Source organism: Balaenoptera physalus (genome assembly GCF_965194825.1).
Source record: "Balaenoptera physalus genome assembly, chromosome: 20".
Lineage (NCBI taxonomy): Eukaryota > Metazoa > Chordata > Mammalia > Artiodactyla > Balaenopteridae > Balaenoptera > Balaenoptera physalus.
This window is the reverse complement of record NC_138901.1, coordinates 23,739,723-23,765,567: the sequence shown is the minus strand read 5'-3', so window position 1 is coordinate 23,765,567 and position 25,845 is coordinate 23,739,723. Positions and strand designations below refer to the sequence as shown.

Genomic DNA, 25,845 nt, shown 5'->3' with positions numbered 1-25,845 from the left:
CCACTTTTAGCATCCTAAGTCCTCAATAGCCACCATCAACAAATATAAGCTGAAGTATTCAAAATTACTCTTCACTCCTGTCTTGATAAAAAAAATCATAAAACTAAATTGAAAAGACTTCAAATATTCCTTCTTAAGTGTTTATTAAAGAAGTGAACTTTCATTGTAAATTATTTTGCAAACAAATCAAAATTAATTTCCTTAACTTTTGATTAAAATACTTTTATGAATCAGTGAGAACTATAACATCGATTTTAAAAAATCAGTATCAATGCCTGCTTTCCTGCCCACAAGTCTTATCACTCACTCCCATGTTCATAGACTTCCAAAGAAAACAACCTGATTAAAGTCTTAATATAAAACATCCATTTTGTTACTTCTTTAAGTGGTGATTCATTGGGGAAAAGTTAATTAGAATATTCTCAGTAATATCTCTCATTTCTGCACTTAATCACCCCAGTCTTTTTCAGACAAAAAGCCACAGAAAAGCAGTCATAAAATCACATAATCACAACATCTTCTTCCCAGCAAAGATATTCTCTCTTCATATATGCTTCTACCACTCACGGAGGATGAAGAGGGTACATCTTCATTTTTATGTGCAATCTTCCTCCACCCAATCATGCTAAATAAACTCTCACTTTGAAACTAAATTCCCTATGTATAACTGAATCACTTTGCTGTACATCTGAAACTAACACAACATTGTAGATCAACTGGATGTCAATAAAATTTTTTTTTTAATTTTTAAAAACTAAATTCCTACAAAAAAAAGTTCTTTAATTCATTTGCCTACTTCAGGGAAGTTTTCTTTTTTTTTTAATTACTCAAAACAAATCATGTCTATTTTAAAAGAATCAGAACTTACACAAACAAAAACATAAAAAACACTCATATATTCTTCCCCAAGAATAACATCTTTCTCCAGATTTTTTTTTTTTTGTCCGCACCACTCAGCTTGTGGGATTAGTTCCCCAACCAGGTGTTGAAGCCGGGCTCCAGCAGTGAAAGCACCGTGTCCTAACCACTGGACCGCCAAGAAATTCCCTCTCCAGATTTTTTTTAAATTATTGATTTACAGGTAAATTGTTCATAGATTCACAAGGCTTACTCTGGATAGAGTAGACAGGAAAAGTCTAGCAGAAGAAGTGAAATTTAAGCTGAGCCAAAAGTGAGGCGCTAGCCAGGGTGAAGCTCTGAGGGAAAAGCACTCTAGGCCAAGGAAACAGCATGGGCAAAGGCATCAGACAGGACTTGGTTAAAGAATGGAAAAAATATACATGGCTGGAGCAGGGAGCCCAAAGGGGAGAATGGTGAGAGCTATAAAATGACAGATTTCTTGATTAGCATTTGAAGCTGGTTACAAATCTATCTAAAATCAGCCCTGCTTCAGATTGTTTTTATAGACTCAAAACCATCAGGCTAACTCCACACAACAAATTCAAATAAGCAATTAAAAAGACAGAAGGTATTCAAATTTAGTACCATTATAATAAAGATTAACTTCCTGATTCCTTGTTGAGAATTCCTGCAAGCAAGAGATTAAAGCACTTCACACCTCCTAAAACATCCTCATTATTTACATATCCTCCTAAATTTCCACAAAGGTGCTCAGAATTTACTTAACTCTCTCTGGTGATGGTCAATTTCCATACTTTCAAATATTCTTGCTGTAAATACCCTGAGGCATTTTTGCTGTAATACCAGACTGTTTATGGAAATAGTCTTCATATTAAAGGCCACAATCACTCAAAGAAAATTAAACACAGAATCATTTCTGCATATTGGACTAAGACTGAATTTCTGAGTACTTGGGTAAAACTTCATTTATGATCTTACATGAAAACTGACAACAAGATGGTTTTACATTTATGGTCTGGAAGTTGGCTCATCTAGCATCACATCAATGTTCTGTATTCTCAGATCATGGCCCTTTGCCCAAAGGTTTCATTATAGAAAATTTACAGACATATTTGAAAAAGCATAAATTACAAAGAAAGTCATTGGATAATCTATTTTTTTAAAGTCATTTACTTAAGAAATTAATATACAATCCAGAGTCTAGCAGCTTAGTTTTATTTTCTGATTCTGCAACCTGTGGCAGATGGTTTTCTGGGCACGTGCGACCCTGGCATTTTGCCTATGTTTACATGGACTGACAGGAGTTTAAGGCTGAAAGGAGTAATTTCTTTTATCTGCAGTAACAGGTCATGCTGGGCCTGTTCCTCACCTGTGTGTATATTTGGTTAATTCCACAGTCTTTCCATTTACATCCACACAGTGGCAAGGACCTGTCTGAGCATGAAGACATGGCAAGTCATCTCAGGAGTAGTAGTACATAACCTCCGTTCCATAAACAGTTCCGTAAACAGCTAACAAACCAGTGGAAATTTTGATTCCATCCTTAGATTTTCTTTTTCAACCCTTCCTTCCCTATATACTTGGAAATACTCTTGAAATAAAGTCAATTTTGTTTGGCAAATTCAATAGCATTCCTTTGAGACAAATGGATCACAAAATCAGAACTAAAAATCATCATACAGTCAAGCTTCAGGGGAAAAAAAAAAAAAAACAGGGACTTCCCCGGTGGCACAGTGGTTAAGAATCCGATCCCTGGTCCAGGAAGATCCCACATGCCACGGAACAACTAAGCTCGTGTGCCACAACTACTGAGCCTGTGCTCTAGAGCCCGCAAGCCACAACTACTGAGCCCGTGCACCACAACTACTGAAGCCTGCACACCTAGAGCCCTGCTCTGCAGCGAGAAGCCACCGCAATGATAAGCCCGCGCACCGCAACAAAGACTAGTCCCCACTCGCTGCAACTAGAGAAAGCCCGCGCACGCAGCAACAAAGACCCAACGCAGCCCTAAATAAATAAATAAATAAATAAATTTATTTTAAAAAAGAAAGACCTGGTACAAAGGTGTAAGTGACAATAAGTTTAAATGGTGGTACTACTTAGTCTTAGGAAATGAGCTGCACATCCTTAAAACTTTTCAAGTATTGGGGCTTCCCTGGTGGCGCGGTGGTTAAGAATCCGCCTGCCAATGCAGGGCACACGGGTTCGAGACCTGGTCGAGGAAGATCCCACATGCCGCAGAGCAACTAAGCCTGTGTGCCACAACTAGTGAGCCTGCGCACCACAACTAGTGAGCCTGCACTCTAGAGCCCGCGAGCCACATCTACTGAAGCCCACGCGCCTAAAGCCCGTGCCCCGCAACAAAAGAGGCCACCGCAATGAGAACCCCGCGCACCACAACGAAGAGCAGCCCCCACTCACCACAACTAGGGAAAGCCCTCGTGAAGCAACGAACACCCAACACAGCCAAAAATAAATAAATAAATAAATAAATTTAAAAAAAGAAAAAAAAACTTTTCAAGTATTTTTGAAATACAACATGTCGTTCCTTCAATAATTAGTTATTTAGCTTCCTTCAATCACCATATATTTAACCAGGTTTGCTAGATGCTTAAGAAACAAAGATGAATAGGACACTTCACCTGTATTAGATAAGTTCCACAGAAATAATGCCTACACATCCTGAAAGCTAAAATCCTCTACTGTCTCAGGAAGTCAAAGACCTGTCACTTGCACTCCAGAGCTGCAAAAGGTTCACAGACTCAAGGTTAGGGCACTGAGGTCACACTGCTGAGGCACTGAAGTTAAAAGCTGGCCAAGAGCACCTGTAAACTGTAGTCTTTGAAAAGGCTTGCCAACTGTCACCCACACCTCCTCAACCTGCCCCTCACCCCGTTCCCGTCCTCTTTATAAATAAACAAAGGGTTTTTAAAGGGAACTGTCCAAGGTTACCACCTGACAAGGAAGAAAGCTTTGATGTGGGATACCAATAAGATAAAATTGCATACTCTCCATATTTACAGAGTATTGTTATACAACATCTAACTGTTGACAAAGTGTCAACCAAGGCACTTAAAACATAAAATAAAACCTCTTTCTCAGTAGGGTTAAAACGTCAACAAGAAACTGGCCGAAAGAGGGAGATCTCTAACTTCCCAAAGCAGCAACCCCCAGGAAAGGTGCTGGAACCAGCGGAAGTTACATATCCAGGGCAGTAGTGTTTAAATGCGCCCCCCCCCCACCCCGCCCGTGGTAAAAGTTTGAACCGCCATCTGACTATCCCACGGTGGTCGGAAACTTCCCTAAACTACAAGAGGTAAGCAGACACCCTAAAATCTCCGCTCTCAGCCAATCCCAGGTGCCCTCAGGCCAGGCTGTGGCTTCCTCCCCGGGCCTTGCTTCCCCCATCTCACTCTCTTCTCCTGGACACTCACTAGCCTGCCTGGGCGTCCAACGCCGGCCGGGGGTCCCGGGACCTCGCGGCCGCCGGGCTCGGTCCGGCTGGCCTCGGCCTCAGGCCTGCCTCCAGGAGGCTGACGCCCCTCCCATCCTGAGACGGACCGCGACCCCCGGCCCCCGGCCCGCCCTCGGGCCGGGCCCTTGCACTCCCAGCCGGCCGGCCCTCACCTCCTCGGCGTGCTTGCGCAGCGCCTTCTCTCGCTCGTACTGGGTGATGAGCTGCTCGTTGTCGTCCCGCAGCAGCTCCAGCTCCACCTGGTGCTCCTGGTCCTGCGCGAACACCGAGTCCAGGTTCTCCAGCACGGCCACCACCAGTGGCATCAGCTCCTTGACCACCTCCTCGTCGTAGCGCCCGATGAGCCGCTCGAACTCGCGGTAGATGGAGCCAGCCAGGCCGGACACCCGCTCCGACATCACGGCCCCGGAGCCGCCGGGCTCCTCCTGGTACACCACACCGTCCTCCAGCTCCATGGTGGCGGGCGGCCGGCCCGGGGCGTCGCCGGCTGAGGGGACGACAAGGGCCCGCACGGGACGGGCCGCTGGGGCTGGGGCTGCGGCTGGGCCCGGCTGGGTGGGGGCCCGGGACGGAGGAGGGGAGGGGTGAAGCGAGCGCACCCAGCCCTACCGCAGCTGCACCAACTGCCGGGGCGGCTAAGCCGCGCGCGCCACACGTCACCCGCGGGGCGGGATCCGCGCCGCGTCGGCCCGTAGGGCGGGGCCCCGCGAGAGGCCAGGCGCGGCCGGGGGCGGGACCAATGCGTCACCCTTCGCCGGCGGAGGCGGCGTGGCGTCAACACTCGGCGCCGCGAGGTCGTTGCGTAAGCCAATAGGAAAGACTGCGAGAGGAGGGTGGTGAGAAGTGCCCGCCCCGAGCGCGATTTGTAGGGCGAATCTCAGTGGAAAGGGAGGGGTTCTGGAAGAGTGACTAGAGGTCCAGAATAGCCAAAATTTTATTACTTTTTACAGCTCACAAAGGGCTTTCACATTTGTTCCTCACCACAAGGATGTTTGGTGCGGTAGACGTTTGGCCTTCGTTTCACAGACAAGGAAAGTAGGCCCGGAGAAGTTACGGTTCACTCAAGGTCACGCAGAGAGAACGGGAAGGAGGCTAATGAGGGACTCAAACCAGTTCTGATTGAGAATTCCGTACTCAGAGAAGCGGAAAACAGATGGGAAGGGAAAGCAACCTTAAGTGGGACAAGGCCTGCCTCAGTGATAAGGTGGTCTTGAATAGGATAGAATTATTTGGGAGTTAAAGACAGTGTGGCTAGCCTTAAACAGAGGCCGTGCAAAGCATTCTGTAGAAGGGTAGAACGAACGCCACATCTTGTGCTTTGGCAAACACGGGTTTCTCTGCTTCCTCTGGCCAACTTGGGAGAGTGGCATTTCCTGGCTCCAGCCACGCTCCTTTCCTCTAATCTTGAAGCAGGGCAGGCTGATGGGGGGTTGGGGAGTAGAGGAGGAAAGAGGTGGAGTCACTGGGGTGAGTAAGTCCGATAGTACGTGAGGTCTCAGCCGCCTGGGAGAGAATCACGTGTGGGGAATGACAACACCCAAACCTCAGGCGGGCTGAGTCAAGGATCACTTCCTGGTGTTCTCTTCTAGCTGATACTAGGGGGGGCCCTCTGGGGCTCCTGGGCAAAAAACCTTTCTATGTCCTCCATTTCTTTGATTACAGGAAACAGGCTTCATTTAGCCTCCAAGATCTTCCTTGAGTTCCAATGGGTAGTTTCAAGCAGCTGTTAATTAGGGAAAGGAGCGGATTCATCAATACAAGGAAGAAACAGTCAAAAGAAACAGTAGTGGAGCCATGGGGCAAGGTCCTGGTTACCCATCAAGGGATACACACAACAATATCTTTGAGCTATTTTGCAGATACTGAAACCTCCTCCAGGTGGGAGAAGTTAACGATGGTATGTTGCCCACAAGCATTTAGACCCCAAACCAGTTGGAACCTGAAGGTTGATGATGTTGATTCCTACTTAGCTCACCACCAACCCATCAGAAGAATGTCCACGAGCTGATCACGCCCTCTTTGAAACATTACTATAAAACTTCTCACTATCATCTCCAAGTTAGGACACAGTTTTTCCAGGCAGGAGCCCGTTGTGTCCCCCTTTGCCTGGCAAAGTAATAAAACTATCCTTTTCTACTTCACCCAAAACTCTGTCTCCGAGATTTGATTCAGCACCGATGTATAGAAAAGCTGAGCTTTTGGCATCATAGCCTCTGCAAATGGGGCAGAAGACACTCCCAAAAGCCCCTTATCTCCTCAGTAGGTGACTCAGGAGTACTGTGGCCTCAACTCCTCTAAGAATAGGGCCAGGGAAGGCAAGATTTGGATAAAGAAGGGTTCACTGGGGGAGTCAGCTACCTCCCAGGGTCATAAATACCATGGAGACCCACAAAAGCATTATGGAGGTTGGGCAAGGGCCAAGGTATAAAAAGACAAAAATGAAAATACTAAGCCTTACGAGGTCAGACATGACTGAATTTGTGGCCTGTACTCTCCCCCTTTCTCACCCTCACCCTATAGTCACCTTTATATTGTTTGTGTATATGTCTGGATCTGAGTTTCGCCTATCAGCTGGTTCGCCCCAAATGCCCCTTCTTTTCTAAATCTCACATTTGAAAACCAGAAGAGTCTTACTTTGAATCTTTCTTTTCTTTTCTCTTCTTTTTTCTCTTCCTGAGGGCGCTTACTTGGGCAATCTACCTATGTATATGCCTCTATTTTCCTAAGAGTCAGAGGAGCAGGAAAACTTAGGCCAAGGCTTTACTTTGTCTTTGCACAGTATTATCATACACATCAGAAAATTTAGAGAAAAAATGTCTGTTGATTTTCAGGTCTGAGATTATAATAAAGTCTTCATAGTAAATATGCTTCTTTAGGTATAAATTCAAGATAAAACTATATGAGATACATATTTATCTTGATTTTAAGCTTCTGCTAGCTCAGTGATCACATTTGTTTAAAATAAAATTCTGCCAAATATCCATCAACTCTTAAATAAAATATGGTGTATGCATATAAAGGAATATTTATTATTCAGCAATAGAAAGAAATGTAGTACATACTACAACATGGATGAACCTGGAAAATATACTGAGTAAAAGAAGCCAGTCACAAAGGACCACATATGAAAGATCAATCATTGCCTAGGGTTGGCTGGAGGAACAAGGGAAAATAAGAGTGAATGCTAATGGGCATGGGTTTCTTTTGGGGCTAATGAAAATGTTCTAAAATTGATTATGGTGATAGATAAACAACGCTGAATATACTAAAAGTCATCAAATTGTACACTTTCAATAGTTGAATTATATGCTATGGGAATTGTATCTCAATGAAGCTGTTATAAATTAAATTTATGGCTATAATGACTTTTAGTAAACTCAATAGAACCACATAACTCAGTGCGATAGAGTGTAAAGAAAACAGTTTTTAAATTGGGAACCTTATACCCTTAGTATGGACTTGTCATTTTGAAGAACTTAGGCCAGAAACAAAAAAAGCTAATGGTTACTGAATACCTACTGGGTACCAGTCACTGTGATAAGGACTGTGAGCCTCAACTTCTTCATCTGTATGATGAAGAGGTGTGTTACAGAATCTGTAAAGACTTCTTGCGATTCTTAAATCCTGTGATTCTGGTTTGTAGGTGGGAGTGAAAGACGGGAGAGAGGGCCTTGAGACTGAGTCCCTTTAGTCGACTCCTAACATTGTAGGCAGTAATACTACCTCCTATACTCAACCACCTGGATAAATTTCCAGCACCCACCTCTGACCCCACGGGCTGAGATTATTGTTAAAGACTAAGAGTCATTCAGGAAAACAGGTTATGTTGTGGATTTAGAGTAAATGTTTACGGGACTTCCCTGGCGGTCTATTGGTTAAAACTCTGCGCTTCCACTGCAGGGGGCATGGATTCAAACCCTGGTCAGGGAACTAAGATCCCATATGTGCTGTGCGGCACTGCCAAAAAAAAAAAAAAAAAATAGAGTACATGTTTACTTTTGGTTCCTACAAGGAAGGAAATTCCGTTTTAAGAGATTCTTTGGCCTTGCACAAATAGTGAGGACACTAACGGGAGCAGCAGAGGGGAGGAGCTGATGAGGGAAGGAAGGGAGGAGTTTCTTCCTAAGCTCAATTACTATAATCACTGGAAGAGCGAAATTGCTGGTCTTGTTGTTTGTCTAGACTTCTGGAACTTTTACAGTTGTTTCTATGTAACTCAATTTCTCTGGTTTCACAAACTACATTTTCCCACATGGGGAGAGTGGGTCGCTGGAAGAGGAAGAGAAAATAGGGCTACTAGTACACAAAACCCTCCATCTATTGCAATGTGAAATGATTAAGTGATTTATCACCCCTTACAAATTAGAACGTGCTCGGTGAGGCAGTCCAACAACTATGGAATTCAGGGCTCCTGAAAAGTGCCAGAGGACTTTTCCGAGCCCTCAGTTTTTCCTTTGAAAGCCTTTTAAGGTGTCAGGATAAGATGGCTAAATCTGTCCAGGTTGAAGTTGCAAGAAGGCCTAATCCTTTGTAGCACCCTCCCCCACCCTCCAGCCCCCCATCCAGAACATCGGACTACCAGAAATGCCTCTAAAATGAGGAGGCTGAACATATGACTGAAGCAAGAATCCCATTATAGAGTCTGTTTTAGATGGGACCAAGGTATGTTGGTCATATTTGTGTTCAGGTCTATTTTCTCTCCACCTCCTTCTGACCTGGGTTGGTGGAAGAAGTGGAAAAGAAGGCCCATCACCCACCTCTCAGTATACTTTTTTTTTTTAATATTTATTTATTTATTATTTATTTATTTTGGCCGCACCGGGTCTTAGTTGCGGCTCGTGGGTTCCTTAGTTACAGCATGTGGGATCTTTAGTTGCAGCATGTGAACTCTTAGTTGCAACATTCCTGTGGGATCTAGTTCTCTGACCAGGGATCAAACCTGGGCCCCCTGCATTGGTAGCGTGGAGTCTTAGCCACTGGACCACCAGGGAAGTCCCTCGGTACACTTTTTATAGCTGAAGTTCACTCTGGGAATAAAAGACATATTTTCAAAACAGTGGGTTAATTGGATTTTTTCCCCCAATTATAGACAAAATGTATACTCACTATAGAAAATTGGCTAAATACAGAAAAGCACAAAGAAATTTAAAACCACCCAGAAAAATCCCATTTCCAAGATATCACATGGTTAATACTCAACAATCTGTAAGGTGATCCAGGAAATCATTGTCCTTGTGGGAGAAGAGTCGAGTGCAAGGGGACCCTCTTTGTCTGGAGCAAGTAAGCATCCAGTGAGACTCACCAGCAAGAAACCTGAATTTTTTTCACCTACCCCATCACCCCTCACTTGAGTCTCCTAGGTAAATAGATGAGAAAGGTATACATTAGATTTTTAGGAAACATCAGACAAACCCAGAGCCCATTTCCAAAAGAGTCTTTAAACAGATTTCACTGGGGATGACACTATCAATCCATTCTAGTTTAGAAATTAATTTTGACATACTTTTTAACAGTCATGCTGGGAAAGGAATGGAGATGAGAAGAAAGTGTCTGATTTTTCTGAATACCAATTAGTTTGTGTATATGATTTGAGGGGAAGGTCTTAATTACCCAAAACATTGCACCTGAAATCCACCATCTTTAAGAACTCAGTGCAATTCAGCCAGCACTTGTTACCTATTTGATGCTGGTCCTGTGTAAGGCCCAAGTTGAAGGTGGTAGGCCAAGGTCAAGATGAGTCAGGCACAATATTTTCCCCCAAGACAAGCAGTCTAGTGAAGGAGGCAGGTCTGGAAGCATAAGTCTTGTGCAAGTGCAACAATCTAAATATGTATAAAGTGCAGTGATAAAGAAGAAAGAATAGTTAACTCTGTTTGGAGGTTATTTAGGTGAAGTTCTCCTGGAAGATTTTGCCAAGGGGAAGGTAATCTCAGCAGAGGATTGGCTTGGGAGTTAACTCACAGATTCAGATAAGCAGAGAAAAATGATATATTTGTTTTGTCTAAACCTAATCTGGCCTACTTTCTGAAACCTCACTCACAGAATCGACCAAGTTCAAAGGAAAGCTTGGTCTAAAGGGATTATTGAAACAGTACCTTTAGGTCATGTGCAGTCTCTCTTGGATAAGAATGATGAGTCTTTTCAGCTAACCTCTCCCCTTCCTGGTCCTCCCCTTTAGAGTATTTAGATTATAGGGAAGAAGCATTTCTTCAGCCACTTGATCAAGGTAGGTAAAGGTGAATGGGGTCTTTGGATCCATGAAGTGACCTTTGCTCTTTTCTTCTGGTCTCTAAGCAATGTTCCTTGCTTGCCTAGTCTCTAGATATCCAGCTGGCCTTCAAAGTTGAAGTTTTGAGGGACTTCCCTGGTGGTCCAGTGGTTAAGAATCCGTGCTTCCACTGCAGGGGGCGCAGATTCTATCCCTGGTCGAGGAACTAAGATCCCACATGCCATGAGGTGAAGCCAAAAAAAAAAAAAATGGATTGAAGTTTTGAGCTACTGGAACTCAGGGTCCATTCTTTTGTCATCACTACCCATCTAACTTGGCCTTCTTTGACTCTGATGTTACCTGAGATGTCTCTGAGGTCTGGCTATGATGGTAGCCTTCTCTGCAGCCCTCACCTCAGAGCTACCTGCTGCCTACCGCCCATCTCCACCCCAAGTTCCCAGGCCAGATTAAGAAAGCTAAACCTCTGGGACTTCCCTGGTTGTTCAGTGATAAAGAGTCTGCCTTGAAATGCAGGCTACGCAGGTTCGAACCCTGATCAGGGAGCTAGGATCCCACTGAGCCCGCATGCCACAACTACTGAGCTCACATGCCTCAACAAGAGCCCCCCCTCCCGCAAACTACAGACCCCACGTGCTCCGGAACCTGCGCACCACAACTACACAACCCACACGCCCTGGAGCCCACGCGCCACAACTAGAGGGAAGCCCATGCACCACAACGAAGAGCCCACACGCCGCAGTGAAAGATCCTGCATGCCTCAACAAAGATCCCGGGTGCTGCAACTAAGACGCGATGCAGCCAAAAATAAATTAAATAAATAAATAATAAATAAATAAAACTTAAAAAAAAAAAGAAAGCTAAACCTCTGAGCTTCCCACCACCCAAGTCCACAACACAGCCAACTTGAGGTACTTGTTCCCTAGGTTGACATGGGGTGGTCTTCAAGGAGCATCATCCTGAGCCCCAGATAAGAGGAGGGTAGAGCCCTCAATGTTATTTTCGTTTATTCAACACTTCTCCTACTCTCTGGGACAAAGCCTGGACTTCCAAAAATGTGGATGCCTGTCTGATAGTTTTATTCTCTATTCCTGTTCTCCTTGCCCCCCTCTTACCAATCTTTCAGTCTGAAATGTGAGGCCTTTTCCCATGTATTCTTTCTCCATCTCAACTTCAACTCCAAGTTAAATCTTAATAGTGAGCAGAGGTATTTTCTCTACATTTTGGGAGCCCTGCAGGCTAGGCTACCGATATGTTAAAAAGTGGTGGTGGAGGTAGAGTGCTATGGGTAGGGGTCAAGAACTTTGTCTGGTTTGCCAGCCTAATGTCTTGGTGCATGCACTTAAACTGGTCTTAGTAAGATCTTGCTCTTCGCATTCCATCTGTATCTGCCTAATCTCCCTCCCTGCCTCTCCATCCTTTATGTTAAGGTAATGGCAATGGTATGGGTGTGAAAAAATATTTTAGAAATCCAGTGGACAGAACTTGGTAGATTTAGAGGATGATAGAAAGGGACCCACAGGTTTCTGGTCTGGGCAAATGGGTAAATGGTGGTATCACCAATCAAGAGAGTTAATTCAGGGGAATCCCCTGGCCGTCCAGTGGTCAGGACATAGAGCTTTCACTGCCAAGGGCCCAGGTTCAATCCCTGGTCAGGGAACTAACATCCCACAAGCCGCCTGGTGTAGCAAAAAAAAAAAGAGAGAGAGAGAGAGAGTTAATTCAGGAAGGAAAGTCGTTTTTTTGGTTGTTTTTTTCTTCTTCCTCGAGAAAGCAAGGCAAGGATTTATTAAGTGATAGTACACTCTCAAGGGGAGAGCGGGCAGACTCAAGTGAGTAGCTGTCAGGAAAGTAGCTTTTTAAAATAAAATAATAAGTTCATTTTGGACATTTTTGGTTTGAGGTGCTTCTGACTGGGTCACAAAGAAAGACGGTAGCTGGACAAACCATTCTAAGTCATTAATTTATGAATGTACTTAAGTCTTGTTTGTGGATAATACTCCCAGGAAGAATTGTTTTATGAAATACATGATCCAATATTCACCCTTTATATTTTGTTTAGTCAACTGTTTTCCACCAAATAGCTAGTTGAAACCAGCAACCCTGAGGGAATGGGGAATTTTACTGAGTAAGGGAAAGAATCCTGAGATAATTTTAGAGTTTGTTATTGCTCCTTAGAAAGGCATATTTGGAAAAAGCAGTTAGATTAAGAAAGAACTTTAGTGTTTTCCTCCTCCAATTTTCCTCCCATTTTACAGCTAGGAGAAAAAGTCTGCAAAAGTGAGAAGCTTTGAGCAGAAAGCAGAATGAGGGCAATGGCCGCAGGAACGGGGAGGGTGGGTAATGGAGAGCCCAGAAGGTGAGAAATAATCCCCCAAAACTAAAGAGAAAGACCACCTTAAAACAAGGCAAACTTACTTTACAATTTTTCCCAGGATGAGTCTCGTCCCCACAAGACTTTACTACCTGGAGAGGATGCTGGGAACCTATCCTCAGGTTGCCACATCACCAGGGGGTGGCTGACCAAAGAAACTATGTATATGTAATCACTTTGTAAACTGTAAAGTTCAGTTGCAGATATTGTTAACATCAACCTATATTCCTCAGAAAAGTACAAAACCCAGCTCTAAGGAAAAGGCCAATCTACAAGCAGTGAACAGGATATGAACAAACTAAAACACAATAACATACTGTTGAATATGTTCTCTATTTAAGGTATACAGCTTATCTGAAATAAAACAGAAAAAGAGGGACTGTTTGGGAACAAGGTGTGGTGTCTGGTTGGAAGGGAAATAACCCACAGTTCCCTTATGACCTTTGTCACTTTTTTCCTCCACATATTCATGTATGAAAATGACTCAGCCCTAACACCAGTGGCTTATTTTTAGCAGGGGCAACAGAGCCAGTTGAAAACCTAAGCATAGTAACTATTGCCAATTGACAGCTTTACACGTCAGAAACAGGGAACAGATGCTCATTTGTTCATTTCAGTTTGATATGTGTGACTCAAGAGGCACCAGAGAGTCTGCCTCTTTCTAGATATATATTTGTTCTTTCCTTCTGCCACAGTGCTGGAAACTCCCAGTGGGAAAGTCATTCCTTTGGACACAAGATTTCAGCATTTGGAGGTGCCTTAGAGTGGAGTGAAGTCCAATTCTCTCATTTTACAATTGAGGAATCATGCATAGTTACATGTAAAATTATGGCTGTGTTGGAATTAGTATCTAGAGCTCTGGACTCTTAGCTCAGTGACTCATTCGACCTCCCTTTTTTCAAATTCCTAGGTCAAAAGCCAAATAATATCATATGTTTGACATAAGACCATAGGTCTGAAAGAAGAGGACATATCCTGGGCTGATGTCCTGTTCTGATGTAAAGTATATGTTGCGTATAAGGGAATAACATTCTGTTGTTCACTATCAAATTAGCAGAAATCAAGACTCAGAGGGATGTTTTCTTTACTGCTTTGTAAAAAATATTAAAATTCAAAATCTTAACCAGGCATGAAGCAGTAAACAACACTGATTGAGGAGTACAAGAGGTCTGGAATTAGCTGCTGGGGTTTGAATTGTGCTTCTGTCACTTACTAGCTGTGACCTCTTGGGCAACTTACTCTTTGTACCTCAGTTTCCTCATCTGTAAAATGAGGGTGAGGGAACTTCCCTGGCGGTCCAGTGGTTAAGACTTTGTCTTCCAATGCAGAGGGTGTGGGTTCAATCCCTGGTCAGGGAGCTAAGATCCCACATGCCTCATGGCCAAAAAACCAAAACATAAAACAGAAGCAATATTGTAACAAATTCAATAAAGACTTTAAAAATGGTCCACATAAAAAAAAAATCTTTAAAAAATAAAAATAAAAAATAAAATGAGGTTGAGAATAAGAGGACCCATTTCATAGGGTTACTGGCAGGATTCGATGAGACAGTAAACATAAAGCACCTAGAATAATGCCCGGCACATAAATGTTCAATAAATGTAAGCTAAGATTATTAATTGATATAGAATTATTAGCAATGAGCCAAGCCCACCTCCCTCTCCTATGGGGATCTCTTCTTGCTACAAGTCACTGTTTCGAAAAATCACACCTAGCATGTCTGAAGCAGTGTCTCCATTCTCAGAAGGATTCTGCATTTTCTTCTTAAGGTTTATGCAAGATGATATTATCCCTTGAAAACTACAAATGTCAGGTATACTCTGGGGAAAGTGGCCTGGTTGGAAATGGGACTTGAAGTGTTGACATCGAAGAATGCTTGAAGTAACTGGACATGATTACCCTATTTAAGAGGGCCTCCAAGGAGATTATGGAGCCGTCTTGAAATAGCAGGTCATGTAGGGGGCGGACTAGAGGGCAGTTTATAATCAAAGCTACAAGGAGATACATTTTTTTCTCAAGATAAGATCTTTACTGATTTATTTTTAAAATTTTTTTTAATTTATTATTTTTGGCTGTGCTGGGTCTTCGTTGCTGCACGCGGGCTTTCTATAGTTGCGGCGAGCGGGAGCTACCCTTTGTTGCAGTGCGCGGGCTTCTCATTGCGGTGGCTTCTCTTATGAAGCTATTAACAAAAGGATAATAGCGGTGGCTTCTAGAGCCCACGCGCCTAGAGCACGGGCTCTAGGCGCACAGGCTTCAGTAGTTGTGGTGCCCGGACTCTACAGTGCGGGCTCGGTAGTTGTGGCACATGGGCTTAGCTCCTCCGCAGCACGTGGCATCTTCCCAGACCAGGGCTCAAACCTGTGTCCCCTGAATTGGCAGGCGGATTCTTAACCACTGCGCCACCAGGGAAGTCCAAGGTCTTTATTTTAAACGCTTAATAAAGCTAAAATTAAAAAAAAAAAAATTTTTTTTTTTAATGAGTGAGAGTTGTCTAAAATAGTTAGGGGGATCTTGGGAAATAGTGGAGTCCCGAGCACTGGAGTTGTTCAAGCCCAGTTTTGGCAGCAAATGGCAAGGATGCAGTCAAGGGAAACACAAGATGGGAGTTGGAATAGGTGAGTTTCAAGATCCTGTTCACTAGATTTGTGATCTTAAAATCATTGGGCTGGCAAAGTTTCTTTTGGAGCCAACCACTCCCCTTTTCTGCTGCTTTTTCTAATTCTCATATTCTACGCCTGTTGGTCCTCCATTCCCCAAGATCCAGTGACTGCTTGCTGCCATGGGTTACCCAAAGTCTTTTACTGAGGTACACATGCCCACCAGCTTCCCTGTTGCTCCTTCTATACGCAAGCTTTAGTGTACTAATCCCAACCAGTTGCTGAAGGAAAAAAAAAAAGGCTAAGGCTCCTCAAGCTAATTCTTACTAAAATATAAATGACTAAGTCATTCACTTTATGTGTTCTCTTCTCAGGGATACATCCCTTTAAAAGGAAATACTTGTTTGGTATAATCGCAAACATATAAAAATAAACAAAGGCTATGAAGGGTACCAAAATATGCCATTCCAAAATATGCCTCTTTGGCATATGGATCAATTTGGCCAATGAAAACAAGCAGACTTAGGAAAAGCTTGAAAACGGGGCACAAATTCTCTTTTCTTAAAGGAAATTTCCATTTGTGTGTCTCCCTTTTCCTAACCAGGAAGAAAAGGACTCTTAACTTTTTTTGTTTTTGGTCGTGCCTTGAGGCTTGCAGGATCTTCTTAGTTCCCAGGCCCTCAGCACAGGGTCCTAAGCACTGGACCATTCCCTTAACAGCTCTTATTAAAGGAGAAGGCACCCACTTAAATCTACATAACAAACCTTACTAAACAACCCTTGTTTACTGCACTTTTCCTGGTCGCCTTCCCATAACGTACTCCTCTGCCCAGAAGCCCCAAATTTCTTCTCCTTTGTTTAGCCTAAGATGGGATATAAGCCCAAATGCTAGCTACCCTTTCGGGTAGCTCATCGCTGGGTACTCCCATAGATGCATGTGCAACACACATGTTAATAAACATCTGTTTTTCTTTTGTTAATCTGTTTTTGGCCAGTCTAATTTATTGGGTCCTAGCTGGAGAACGGAAGATGGGTAGAAGAAAAGATTTTTCCTCCCCTACAATTGGAAAGAAATATGCAAACAACAATAACTTCTAAGTTGGTAGGATTATATTTTCTCTTTTAAAAATTTCCTTAAATACTGCTCTTGTAGTACGTTTATTAAAAACAAAAGCGTGACACTAATGCTCATTTTGATCAGAACATGAGTAAACTGTGGAAGAGGAAAACTCAGAGAGAGCAGAGAGCATTAGGGCTCTTTCCCAGACATCTTTTTGTCTGACCTGCATTAAACTGTCCTAGGGAACAGTGGACCAAGGTGGCTCCTGGACCTGACCTCCAGAAGATTTATTCAACCTGCTTTTTTTCCTTCAGTGTTTCCCCTCTCTCCCTTTCTTCTCTCCACTCTAGAGAAAGAGCGTTTCTTGTTCTTAACAACTTCAATTTTAATTGCAGAAAGTTTAGGGGGTCTTTCCAGACTACTCTCAGCTGGGTAGATCCTGGAAAATGACTAGATACGAAGGTAGGAATGGGGATGAGGGAGAAAACTCTGCAGCTGTGATGTATACCAGTGAAAGAGCAAAGGCAGGGTCATCTGGCAGGAGATGAAACACTCCAAAGGACAAGAATTGGATTAAACTATACTTTGTGGATTTAGAGGTAGAAGGTTCAAGGTACAAGTGGACGGGCTGTGACTAGACTGGGAAAGAAAGACAAGATTGCAGTATATGATACAATAACGAGAAGAAGGCAAAGACATTTCCTGCTCACAGAATGCCCTGTGTTCCTCCTTATTTCCTAGCTCCCTTAGAGTTAGGCAGGGCCATTTGACTAGTTCTAGTCAATGGGCTGGAAGGAGCAGTGATAAGTGTCACCTTCAGGCCAAACCAACCATTTAAGGGCAACTGCATGACCCTCCAGCTCTCTGCTCTGTTGGGCTGCACGTAGGCTGTGTATTAAGGTGGTAGAGCCACATGTTGGAAAGAACCAGGTTCCCAAGTCATTGCAGAGGGAGAACTAACCACAGAGGTGCTGGCCCTGCAGCAGATTTCAGGTGAGTGAGAAAGTCTGGTTTTGTTCAGTGCAATGGACAAAATGTTTATGTTCTCTCCTCCCGCCCCACCCCGGCAACAACCAAATTCTTATGTTGAAATCCTAAGACCCTAGATAATGGTATTAGGAGGTGGAGCTTTTGGGAGGGGCTCCACCCTCATGAATGGGATCAGTGCCCTTGTAAAAAAGACCTTGCTGTTTTCACCGTGTGAGGTTACAGTGAGAAGACTGCTATTAATGAAGGGGATTCTCACTAGACACCAAATCTATTGGCATCATGATCTTGGACTTGCCTGTCTCCGGAACTATGAGAAATAAATGTTTGTTGTCTGTTTGTTTGTTTTTGGCTGCATCATGTGGCTTGTGGGATCTTAGTTCCCTGAGAACCCAGGCCCTTGGCAGTGAAAGTGCAGAGTCCTAAACACTGGAATGCCAGGGAATTCCCCAATGTTTGTTCTTTATAAACTACCTAGTCTGTGGTATTTTTTGGGTTTTTTTGTTTTGTTTTTTGGCCGTGCTGTGCAGCATGTGGGATCTTAGTTCCCCGACCGGGGATTGAACCATGCCCCCTGCATTGGGAGTGCAGAGTCTTAATCACTGGACTGCCAGGGAAGTTCTGGTATTTTTGTTATAGCATCTGAATGCACTAAGAAATTAAGCCATGGAGATTTGGCGATTATTTTTTTCTTCAGCACAACCCAGCCTATCCTGACTAATACAAAAGGCACTATGATCATAGCATTATAGAAATCACAGATTATACGACATTTACATTCAGCTGCAATTTGAAGAGGCTGAAGGGAGGAAGGAGAGATACTACCTAACCAGTCTAATATCGTAATCTTCAACAGTAAAGACCAAAGATAACATGTGCAGGTCACAGGCTCCCAGTGGGGGTCCTGGAGAGTCAGAGGACATGAAAGCAAGAAACAGATTAACGCTAAATCACTGCTCTGAATGCAGAGCCTCTTCAGCTACATAATCCTTCCCCCAGAGAATTTTAGCCTGAAAAACAGTCAGGGTCAAGGCAAGTGGAAGGACTGTTATAGGCAAAGTCCATGTTTTTGCTAAAGGCTTTATTATACCTAAGTTTAGAAATTGGAGACAAGACAAAAAAGAAAGAAACAAAATGGAGACAAGAGGAGGGTTGTAAGAGAATGTAAAAATAAATGGGATTGAGGAGTTTTTGGAGACAAGATCAATGGTATTAGTGTCATTGTTCACAGGCAAGAGCAGAAAACACAGGGACGTCAAAGGCAGGCAATATAAATGAATAGAAGGACAAAGATGACTGATGTAATTTGGGTTGGGGTGTGATCCTTAAGGTCTCATTGGGCCAGGGAAGTCTGTGATTTCTGAAGACATATTCTATGCTGTATAGCATGGTAATTAAGCATGTGAGCTCTGGAGCAAGAGTAAGATGGATTCACAGCCTGGCTCTGCTGTGAATTAGTTTTGCAGCCTTGGGTAAGTTATTTAACTTTCCTGGTGCCTCTGTTTCCCCATCTGTAAACTAGAAATTAGAATAGTGCCCTCTTCATATGGTTGTTGCACTAGACTGTGTGAGGAGTCTCTCACAACTTCCTTCCCCAATCAGCAAATAATGCAGGTTTCCCAAAAAACTCTCCCTCTCCCTCCCTCAGTGATCAGGGCCTCACTCAGAAGATTGAGGAGGTAGTTTTTCCTTCCACACTCTAGAGCCAGAAGCAGACAGATGATCTCTGTATAGTTTTTGTGAAACAGAGGCAATTACTTTCACCAAATGATCCTGCTGTTTGATTTGTAGTTTGACTCTGGAGTCAAAGGTGGAAGTGTTCATACTTCATTCTTGCTTATAAACAGGGAAGATTCCCTGGGGGCCCATTCCCAATTAGTGTTATGAATATACTCTCTTAGCGCTGCCTCCTCAGATGCCTTTCCATTTCTCATACACAGGCATAATGCATTACTTGCTCTGATTCCTTAAATCATTAATAACAGGACAGTCATGACCTGAATCAATTCTTTTCTTTCCACAGTATTAGAGTATTGGTCTGGAATTATGATTTCTTTGCACCCCATAGTGATCCCCCCCCATGGAAGTGAAACCTGGGAATGAAACCTTTTTCAGAGTGAAGCAGCATACATGTGTTTAAGGCCCAGGCTCTGACACTGCACTGATTGGTTTAAATCCTGGTTCTACCTCTTCTAGCTACCTGACCTTGAGCAAGTTACCCACCCTCCATGAGCCTCAGTTTCCTCACCTAAAGAATGAGAATAGGCCTGGCTAGGCCGGGCCTGAGAAGTTGGACCAACCCCCGCCTGGGTAGGACGGGGTAGGTGACAGACCTCTACTGGCCCCAGCGATGATGGCGGTGTTTCACAATGAGGTGGAGATCGAGGACTTCCAATATGAGAAGGACTCAGAGAGGTACTCCTACCCCTGCCCGTGGGGGGGTAACTTTTGCATCACCTGGGAAGATTTGACAAATGGGGAAGACATGGTGAAGTGCCCTAGCTGCTCTCTCATTATAAAAGTGATTTATGACAAAGATCAGCTTACGTGTGGAGAGATAGTCCCAGCCCCTTCCACCAGCAAAAAACTAGTTAAATGCTAAAGAAGACTTTAGGACTCCAAAGCCTGAACTTTTGGGAATTAACCAAGCTGGAAAAATCAAATGCAAAGTCACTGGCTTCTTCATGGGGAGAATTTTTTGTGTGTGTGGCCGCGCCATGGGTCTTGCGGGATCCTAGTTCCCCTGACCAGGGATCAAACCCGTGCCCCCTGCAATGGAAGTGCGGAGTGCTAACCACTGGACGGCCAGGGAATTCCCGAGAATCATTTTGTAGCTTGCTGTTCATTAGAGAGTGGATTCTTTGCATTGGCTGCAGAATTAAGGTCCAGTTGAAGAAGCAAGTCCACTACGTGACATACCTGGATTTTGTGCTTAGAACTTTTAAGTGGAAGTTTTCTTAATTTTCCATCCGAACTTAAAGGAAGATAATTTCAAATCAGTGCTTTCTTTCCCTCAGTTTTATTTTTAATTTATATTTTTAAAATTAGTTTATTTATTTTTTAAATTTTGGCTGCACTGGGTCTCCATTGTGGTGTGCAGGCTCTTCGTTTCAGGCTTCTCTCTAGTTGCTGCGCACAGGCTTCCCTAGTTGAGGTGCGTAGGCTCCAGAGCACGCAGGCTCAGTAGTTGTGGTGTGCGGGCTTCTCCTTAGTTGCGGTGCATGGGTTTAGGTGCCCCAGCATGTGGGATCTTAGTTCCCTGACCAGCGATTGAACCGGCGTCCCCTGCGTTGGAAGATGGATTCTCACCCACTGGACCACCAGGGAAATCCCAGTTTTATTACTTTTATATCTTACACCTAATTACTTCATTATCTGACAACAGCCTCATCTACCTCAAAGTCATCAGGATTCTTTAAAAAAAAAGGGGGGGGGGACTTCCCTGGTGGCACAGTGGTTAAGAATCTGCCTGCCAATTCAGGGGACATGGGTTCGAGCCCTGGTCCAGGAAGATCCCACATGCCGCGGAGCAACTAAGCCTGTGCACCACAACTACTGAGCCGGCGCTCTAGAGCCTGCGAGCCACAACTACTGAGTCTGTGTGCCACAACTACTGAAGCCCGCACGCCTAGACCCTGTGCTCTGCAACAAGAGAAGCCACTGCAATGAGAAGCCCGCTCACTGCAATGAAGAGTAGCCCCACTTGCCACAACTAGAGAAAGCCCATGCGCAGCAACAAAGACCCAATGCAGCCAAAAGTAAATTAATTAATTAATTAATTAATTAATTAATTAATTAAAAGGGGGGTTAAAAAGAAAGAATGAGAATAATAGTGGTATGGATATCATTAAGTGGTTATTCGGATTTAAAAAGTTACTGTAAGTAAAGCACTTTGTACCTGGCACAGAGCAATCTTTCAATAAACATTTGTTATTATTCATTTCTGTGTAACAAATGAATGGTAAATATTGCCCGTTTGTAAATATTTTATTGACCTACAGATCACTTTTATGCAGATAATTCCTACATGTCTCTCCTTAGGCCTAGCATCTCTTCTGAACCCCAGATAAATGTCCTTAATTGATTACTACATATTTTCTCTCTCGCTTTGCTTTGCATCAGATTCAGCATTACACCAAACTCATCTTCCTCTAGCTGGCTCCCTCTGGTCTTCCTTATTTCTGTTAATATCATTATTGTTACAGTTTCTTGGGTATAATAATTGTCACCCATAGCTATAAAAAAACCAAACAACTGACATTTATTATTTACTATGTGCCAGACACTGTGTTAAGTTTTTATTGAATTACTTTATATAATCCTCACAACAGTCTCATGATGATATAGCAAATATAGAAACTGAGGCTTAGTGATGTTGAATAACTTGTGCAAGTTCATATAATTAATAAGTGGCTGAGTCAAGAATCACCCTCACATCCTTTGAAAACAGAGCTATGCTCCTAAGCACTATCATTGCTATAATACTGTTCTTCTCTCTCCCTTTTAATTATATCTAATCATTTCCTGTCAGTTTATCCTAGGAATTCTATCACAAACATTCCTTTGACCACTTTAATCCTCATACCTTGATTATTGTTGCCATCAGCATCCTCCTAAAGAGTCTCTTTTCTTCCAGCTTCTTGCTCTCCAATCAATCCTCCAAATTAGAGCTAGATTCTTCACTGTCTAAAACAGAGCTCTCCCTATGTAGCAGTGTAACCTTGGATCATCTCTTCCGATCTATCTGTAGCTCTGTAAAGTGAGGGAATGGCCTTGACATTTTTTGTTTTTTATTTATTTATTTATTTATTTTTGACAGTTTTTTTGAGTTATAGAATTTTAGGATATTTCTCATGTCACTGTCCTATCCCCAAAGCTTCAATGGCTTGCCATTAATTACAGCCTAAGATCTTTTTTTTTTTTTAATTTTTTTTTATTTTTGGTTGCATTGGGTCTTCGTTGCTGCATGGTGTGCAGGCTTCTCACTGCCGTGGCTTCTAGTTGTGGCCCGCGGGCTCAGTAGTTGTGGCGCACAGGCTTAGTTGCTCCACGGCATGTGGGATCTTCCCGGACCAGGGCTCGAATCCGTGTCCCCTGCATTGGCAGGCGGATTCTTAACTACTGCGCCACCAGGGAAGCCCCTAAGGTCTTAACTTAGACTAGCATTCAAGGTCTGTCACTAATCTTGGTGGTTCTATCCCCCACTGTTCTCTAGCACTTTATTAGGAATGTGTAATCCGTTTCTCAGACATTTTCTGCTTTTCCCTACTTACATCTTTGCTCTTGACTACTTTTCTGATCTCCCAGTACCTACAGACTTATGTATTTATTAATACCATCTTCTTTTTGTGTATCCAAATCCTACCTCCTCTATAAAATCTTTCCCCTACTCTATCAAAGCAGCATAGTGACCCCTCTTTCTCTCTTCACAATAGTTGATATCATTAGTACAGTTCACTAAACGTTACTCCTATTATTATTTTGGGAGGTGAATATATTTGATTAGCAGATTTTTTTTAGCAAGGGGTGGGTGGAAAGCAGTGATCTAATGTCTGAGGTAGTGAATTCCCATTTTGGGAGGTTTCAAGCAGAGACTGAAACCCCTTGCTAAGGTTTCTGGAGATGGGATTGGTCCATTTGTCAGTTAAGATTACTTTCATCTTTAAATTCTTATTATTTTCTGATTTGGTTTGCAGAAATATTTACCTCTGGAAGCATGGAGGGTTGTGTGTGAGGTTGGGAAAGGAAGATTAGGGTGAGTCGTGTAATTAGGATGGCTTCCAGGAAGAGATGAGACCTTCCTGTTTGCTACTGCCCATCCCTCTTCTCCAGCATTTGCCTGGGCAAGACCCTCCCCACCCAATAAAGCTTAAATCAGGAACTGAAAGGAACCTCACTCTAAGACATGGTCTTGCAGTGTACCAATCAACAGCACTGGAATCATCAAACTCTCAGGATCCATCCCAGAACTTACTGAATCAGAATTTGAAGTTTGGGCTTCCTTGGTGGCACAGTGGTTAAGAATCTGCCTGCCAATGCAGGGGACATGGGTTCAAGCCCTGGTCCGGGAAGATCCCACATGCCGTGGAGCAACTAAGCCCGTGTGCCACAACTACTGAACCTGAGCTCTAGAGCCAGTGAGCCACAACTACTGAGCCCACACTCCACAACTACTGAAGCCCACGCACATAGAGCCCATGCTCCGCAACCAGAGAAGCCACTGCAATGAGAAGCCCACGCACTGCAACAAAGAGTAGCCCCCACTCGCCGCAACTAGAGAAAGCCCACGTGCAGCAAAGAAGACCCAACACAGCCAAAAATAAATAAATAAAATAAATAAAATTTTAAAAAAAGAAATAGAATTTGCAGTTTAACAAATTCCCAGTGATTCATTTGTACACAGAGGTTTTAGAAGCACTAGTACAGTGGACCCCAAACACTAAAAAAAAAAAAAAAGAAGAAGAAGAAGAAGAAGAAAAAAGAAAACTAGGAGTCAAACATCTATTTTTTTTTCCTCTCATGCCCCACATCCTATCCATCAGCAAGATCTATGTATAGGCTTGAAACACAACTCATATGGGATTCAAATGCAGCCAAAACTCAGATTGGGACTTGAACCCACAGGCTGAGACTTTTACTCAGCCAAAACTCAGATTTGGACTCAAATCCACTGTCTTTTAATTAAAATCACTCACCTAGTGTCAGGACTTACTGAAGCTCAGGTTCTTTATGTCTTAGCACAGAAGGAATTCTGTGAGGGGCAAAGTGATGGGTAAGGAGTAGATTTATTAATATAGGATGCTTGTGAGGGATATAAGTGGGTAGGCAAGGGGCCTCTGCCCTGAGAACTAAGTGAGAAGGCAGGTTTATTCAGGGAGATACACACTCCATGGACAGAGTGTGGGCCACTTCAGAAGGTGAGAGGCCCTGAGAGATACACATGTCATAGACAGAATGCAGTCCATCTCAAAAGGTGAGCACAGCCTGGAAAAATGGGGTGGTTAGTTTTTATGGGCTGGGTAATTTCATAGGCTAACAAGTGAGAGGATTATTCCAACTATTTTGGGGAAGGGGTGGGGATTTACAGGAATTAGGCTACCTGCCTTTTTTTGGCCTTTATAGTTGGCCTTGGACCTGTCATTGTGACTGTTGGTGAGTTGTTTAGCATGCTAATGTATTACAATGAGTGTGTAATGAGGCTCAAGGTTTACTGGAAGTTGAATCTTCCACCACCTTGGGCCTAGCTGGTTTGAACTAGTTTATGTTGGATCCTCAATGGCTATGTCATTCTTTAAGGGTTGTGCCCTGCCCCCTTCCCTCCTGTTTCAGGCTCAACCTTAAATATATACCCTGTAACTAACTACTTTTCTTTCTCTCTTTTGTCACCACTTATTTCAAACCACCATCATCTCCCACTTGGACTACTGTAACAGGGAAGAACAAAATCTGACTCCATGTTGGATCTGTTTCTTTTACTTTGACCTGTACTTTCCATTGCTTTTGTTCTGTCTATAGCTATAGGCATACATAATGGTCTGCCTTGGGGAACCCTGCTCCTCTGCCTGAATGTTAAACTAAAGTGCCTTTGTTCAGCTCTCAGGGAAACACCCTGACCCTGTCCACCTGTGAAAGGCTGCAGAAAAGAAAAAATTAACACATTCCCCAAGGCTGGCCAAAACCAGGAGATATTTTGCAAGACTTATGGCCTTTTTACTTTACTTCCTCACCTCCTCCCCCTCCCTGTTCTATAAAAGAAACTAGCATCCACACCCTGATAAGATGGTACTCTAGGACACTAGTCCACCATGTTCTCAGATGCCTGGCTTTCCAAATAAAGTCGCTATTCCTTGCGTCAACACCTCATCTCCCAATTTCTTGGTCTGTCATGTGGTGAGCAGAGTGAGCTTGGACTCGGTAACAAATTTGGCTTAGCCAGCCAGGAGCCTTGCTGCTTGTGGCTAGCCAGCCCTAGTCAGGGAATTTTGGAGCAAGGCCCTAGCAGCTGCCAGGACCATTTGTCCTGAAGACCTTCCCTTCAATATTCCACTGGCTACCCCAGCACTTGGCAGTTGGAGCAAGGAATCAACAAACTTCTGCGAGTTGATGGACTTGACCTTTGTAGGGTAAGTCGTTCTGGTGTGTATAACGGGGGACAGATTCTCCCCTCAATTTGGGTTTTCCCTTTACAGCACAAGCCAATTTGTTTTGCATTTGATTGGGGTACCCTGCTGGAGAGAGGAATTGTTGTTTGACTATACCTGA

General features: G+C 43.5%; 1 protein-coding gene and 1 pseudogene across 5 annotated transcripts in view; one reads left to right on the top strand and one right to left on the bottom strand.

Annotated features, from left to right (window-relative positions):
• Nucleotides 1-4,977, bottom strand: part of SPAG9 (sperm associated antigen 9) — a 155,284-nt gene extending 150,307 nt beyond the window's left edge. For all 4 annotated transcript variants that reach the window (XM_082440298.1, XM_082440299.1, XM_082440300.1 and 1 more), the window contains exon 1: nt 4,489-4,977. In XM_082440298.1, the coding sequence (XP_082296424.1) occupies nt 4,489-4,791 (303 nt within the window). In that variant the 5' untranslated portion in view covers nt 4,792-4,977. The remainder of the gene's footprint in view (nt 1-4,488) is intronic.
• A 126-nt stretch (nt 4,978-5,103) lies between these two features.
• LOC309649851 (diphthamide biosynthesis protein 3 pseudogene) overlaps nt 5,104-25,845 on the top strand; it is a 185,968-nt pseudogene continuing 165,226 nt past the window's right edge. The window contains exon 1 of the transcript XR_014268701.1: nt 5,104-25,706. The product of XR_014268701.1 is annotated as a diphthamide biosynthesis protein 3 pseudogene (transcript). The remainder of the gene's footprint in view (nt 25,707-25,845) is intronic.